Raw genomic sequence first — 5088 nt, 5'->3', positions numbered from 1 at the left:
CGCCATCTCTAAAACGGCGATACAGTCACTACCCATCATTTACATTTCACCGTGACCTGGACAAAAATGTAACGTCAGCTTACCTCATGGCACGAATCCAGACTCTCCTTTGGAAAACATTGGCCGGGAAACGATAGAACAAGCACGTTTCATGCGAAGACCTGTGGCTGCAACCCGGAGCAAAGCAACAAACCATTGCGTAGCTAACTAGTAGCGCTAGCTTTAGCTAACGTTAGCTAACGAAACGAACTGCCGAGTAAAATTGGAAAACACTGTTAATTAATTATTCTATCATTTGTAAAACTACGGTGTTAAAAACGACAATTTCAAAAATAGAGATTCTAATGGTCAGATATAGATATACAGATACTAAAGATATGCATGTACTTGCTTTCAAGCAGAACACAGGGGAAAACCAACTTAGCGGGAGTGTTTACGTGTTCGGCGTAATGACGTACAACGGCTTCGACAATTTCTGTAGTCCTATTCAGCCACTCTGTAACAACCATCGTTTTTCAGACACGTAAACTCTTCAAAAATCACCAGTGGGGTCACTGCTGATGTATTTAATGTTGTAGAACAAAACGTGATTTATCTCTTAAATTTGTGTCAACCACAGACCTTATTTCGAGCTATTTTCCAAAACCCTATGGAAAAAATGCATTGCTTTTTGACGAAGGAACCGGAAGTGCTTAAAATGCTAACTTACTTCCGGGTTTTTGGACGCGTCACTGCGGTTCTCTATTGGTGAATGAGAGTGATGCGCAGCCAGCATGCCCAAAACCGGAAGCTCTCATACACTCTATAACGAAACTCAGTTTATTGACATAAATGTTATGATGGATTATCAGTAATCATTTCAAAGTGACATAGATACATTGGATTAACATTCAGCAGCATTTGTATGCGTTTTAATGCCATTGAACACAACTTTTGATCAGAAAACAGCAGGTAAGACATATTTGCCGTTTTGGCCCCGTAAAGTGAAGTTGTGTGTTGTCTTTGCTGGCTTTTGCTGCCGTGAGTTCTGGTCGCACAGTGATGATACTTATACCATTGGAATCTGTGGAATCTCAGCTTTCATATGATACCCAGTTTGTGCAGATTGCATGAAGTATACAAGATCGCTACCGTGAGTCCTGTGCTAAGTGCGTTAGCATTTTTTCGCTTAGTGCTAATTCAGAAGCTTGTTATTACCCTTGTGTTTTGTTTAGCTAAACATGGTTAATATTGTCTGATAGCTGAGTTTCTTCCCGTTAAGTGGGTATGACACATTAATAGGTTGTTAAATGTTAAGAAGCCCTGGGACACAGTTTCGTGAATATTGTTGTGTTGTGCCCCCGCCGGGGCTTAACAGGTTAAATGTATTTTCTCTTGGTTTCTTGTCTTGTTTTACTGTTTGTGTTTTTCCGCCAGTGTGAATGTGTCTGATTCTGTTCAACTGTTACCCTTGTGTTTTTTGCATATACTCCGCAGCTGTCAATTTTCCTGCCTGTCTATCCTTAAGTTCTTTCCCAGTCCGTCGTACTGTCTTGCCTCTTCTTTTTTGTTGAGCTTGTCGTGTTTACTGCTACTGGTTTGTTCCTCGTGTTCTTCCTGAAGATTTGCTGTTCCCTTTTCCTCATGTCATCCTGGTTTGTTCCCTTATTTTGTTTTTTTATCTAAAATAAAGATTGCCTTTTTTTTAAACTCTAATACTTGCCTCCCCTGTTTTATAGTGCGTTTGGGTCCTGCTTTCCTTACGGGGGTAACACCAGAATACACCGGACAGCATGAGGGCCAAGTAGCCACAGCTCAGGAACTCAGTGGCGGCGCTAGGGGGTGGCTCAAGCCCCGGATGTTTTCTGAAAAGCCCCCGATGTTTCACTTAAAAAAAAAAAAAAAAGTGATGTGCAGTACCACCAGAGGCAGCCGCTGCGGGACATTAGCCTGCGTACTGTGTAGCCTTCCCTGCCCTGAAGAAGAAGTGATCCTTCCTAGTCAAGCCCCCAGGAAGTGCGCCGGACTCTGATGAGAATATTCGTTGTGGCCAAACGGCGATACTACACTTCCTTTAGGCTGCTGGGCCCGGAAACACTTTTTCCCATTGACTAACATTGGGAAAGAGTGGCCTGTAAATTGTTGGATAATTTTTTTTAAACTAAATAAACTACCCTGTATGAACGTTTGTATAGCCCTCATTAAAAACATTTGGTCCTCAAGTTGTAAAATGTGCTAATAACGTTATTCTGAGAGTTATTTTCCTCGGCATTATGTTACATGTTCTGACTGTAACAGTTTGGAGAATTTAGCAGCCTGGTATATTACACAATTTTAGCGGCATATATATACATATGGTTGGTATTTAACAAAAAGGGGTGTTATAGTCTGTGTTGTAGTGTGTGATATTGGTATTTATGGAAACATTTTACACCTTTCCTTCAAGTATTATATTTTAGTTACTTGTGGGCTACTTAACACGAATAATCACAGTTACTATCCTTTTACTCCATCACATTTCAAAGAGAAATAGGCTATTGTTATTTTAACTCCACCACAGTAATAATCCATCATCAGCTTTACTTTTTAGATAAGATTGAACTCACAATTGATCATAACAGGCTTCAAAATACATTCATTTTTATATATTACCAAGTGGTTTCATGTACAACCCACACAAGTATCATGCTAAATTAAGCTCTGTTGCTTGGATATCACTAGATCCTGTTACAGCGTAATATAAAAGTACATAACGATTGTTGTGTAAATTAGCATAATTACTAACTAGCCGCTATCTGCTAACTGCCGCGGCTGCCTCGTTAATATCAAAATCCATCATATAACAATATATTACCATGCTGTCATGAACGCGCGGTGCTGTTACGTGTACGCAAATTGACGTGCTTAATGTGAACAAGCCTTTTGGGGGGCGTGGTTAAAGTTGCGCATGCTCTATGAGCGGACATACGAGTACTTCTCAGGCATGACGGGTAATCTGTGACGTTTCACTCTCTAAAGTTGGGCCATTTTATCATCATGCGCCAATGAGCAGCTCTCATAGGAATGAATGAGGCCCCGCCTCCCACGCTGTATCCAGTTCTTATTATACATCCATGGGCAGGACATCTATAAGCCGTTGACCAATCACAACAGAGCCGGCCAGCTAACCAATCAGAGCAGACTGGGGTCTGGTTTCAGACAGAGGGTGAAAGGAGGTGCTGCAGCACAGGCAGTGTGAGAACAATAAAGAGCTTTTTGAACATTAAAGCACGGAGACATGTCCCAGTAGAGACACACAATACAATTATAAAACCTGAAAGGAGCACAATAGGGCCCCTTTAACTTTCTCCACTGAGACGAGCTTGATCAATACCTGAGAGGTAAGTGAGCTCATATCGAACAAAGTGACCTCTACCTTCTTTGCCGTTCTTCTGGAGGCCGTTGGGGACATCCTGACAGTGCATGGGGACCGACTCTCCTCCCACCTCCTTGTAGATATTGAACTCCTCCTCCAGAGTGCTGATGACTACAGACAGGTCTTTCTCTTTCACCTACACAACAAAGATGTGGATCATGAATATTGTTTAATCTACGGTGAGTGTATTGTGTAGTCAGTGTACATCATGTAGTTTCAGCCAACACTGGTTCACTTTCAGACATTATTATTAAACTTGCTGACACAAACGTCTGTCAAGTTGTTATCTATTTTTGCCCACTTAACACTTTCACAAGTAATACAACAACTAACTTTTTAGTGCCATCAGCTCAGTTGGGAATTCATTCTTTCACATTATTGCAGAGTGGACAAAAATACTTCTTTTGTCTGGCAGAGCTCAGTAGGTGAAAGGCTTCACTGCGAGATTACAAGTCTGGAGTTTTTTGTATACGTTTAGATTTTGAAAAACTGCTCCAGACGTCTATAAATTATACAACGTCCTACTGCGCCTCTTTTGTTTTAACAAGGTACTAAGGCTGGAGTGCAATCGAGTGGAGCAGAAATAAAAGTATGCAAGTAGACAGGGCTCACCAGGATGAAGTCGGTCTGATAGGTGGATAGCATGAAGACAGAGACGTGCTGCTGGGCCAGAGGGGCGATGACCGACTTGGCGATCTTGGTCACGCCGACAGCCTGCGAGCTGCTGGAGGCGTTGCCGTTGGAGGCCACATTGAGCGGCAGCCAGATGGAGCCCTCCACCATCAGATGCTCTGAGGGCTGGAGCTCTGAGTGGGGTGGAGGAGAGAAACATTGCCTTTATGAAAATGTATCTCATTGAACATGTTCAATTTAGAGTGGCAAAGAAGATGTCAGATTAAAATCTAAATTATTTTTATCAAAGTTTTTTATTTGTCAAAGGAGCATTTCAAAGACGTTTTATTTAGTTGAAGGTTATTACTACACATTCAAATTTAACCATTTAGACATTGTTGATTTATTTTTTTATACGGGCATGCCATCCCATCTTTTACACAGCGTGAATAGATGAGTATTGTTGCCTTTATCAATTAAATCAAACATATACAGTTGCAAGAAAAAGTATGTGAACCCTTTGGAACTACCTGGATTTCTGCATAAATTGGTCATAAAATGTGTTCTGATCTTCATCTAAGTCACAACAATAGACAAACACAGTCTGCTTAAGCTAAAACCACACAAACAATTATATGTTTTTATGTTTTTATTGAACACACCATGTAAACATTCACCGTGCAGGGTGGGAAAAGTATGTGAACCCTTGGATTGAATAACTGGTTGACCCTCCTGTGGCAGCAATAACCTCAACCAAACGTTTCCTATAATTGCATATCAGACCTGCACAACGGTCAGGAGGAATTTTTGACCATTCCTCTTCACAAAACTGTTTCAGTTCAGCAATATTCTTGGGATGTCTGGTGTGAATCGCTCTCTTGAGGTCATGCTACAGCATCTCAATTGGGTTGAGGTCAGGACTCTGACTGGGCCACTCCAGAAGGCCTATTTTCTTCTGTTGAAGCCATTCTCTTGTTGATTTACTTCTGTGCTTTGGGTCGTTGTCCTGTTGCATCACCCATCTTCTGTTGAGCTTCAATTGGTGGACAGATGGCCTTAAGTTCTCCAGCAAAATGTCTTGA

At 41.4% G+C, this 5088-nt stretch overlaps 1 protein-coding gene across 1 annotated transcript; it reads right to left on the bottom strand.

Annotated features, from left to right (window-relative positions):
* Positions 1–3306: 3306 nt before the first annotated feature.
* On the bottom strand, positions 3307–4229 carry castor3 (CASTOR family member 3; the record flags this gene model as incomplete). The annotated part of the gene is made up of 2 exons (XM_010776425.1): positions 3307–3530; positions 4007–4229. Coding segments are annotated over 2 exons (436 nt in total), but the record flags the coding sequence as incomplete, so codon positions are not given.
* Positions 4230–5088: the final 859 nt, after the last annotated feature.

This window comes from Notothenia coriiceps, unplaced genomic scaffold (genome assembly GCF_000735185.1).
Source record: "Notothenia coriiceps isolate Sejong01 unplaced genomic scaffold, NC01 NC01_scaffold00016990, whole genome shotgun sequence".
In the NCBI taxonomy this organism is placed as follows: Eukaryota; Metazoa; Chordata; class Actinopteri; order Perciformes; family Nototheniidae; genus Notothenia; species Notothenia coriiceps.
Note: the sequence above shows the minus strand (reverse complement) of the source record. Positions and strands in the feature narration are given on the sequence as shown.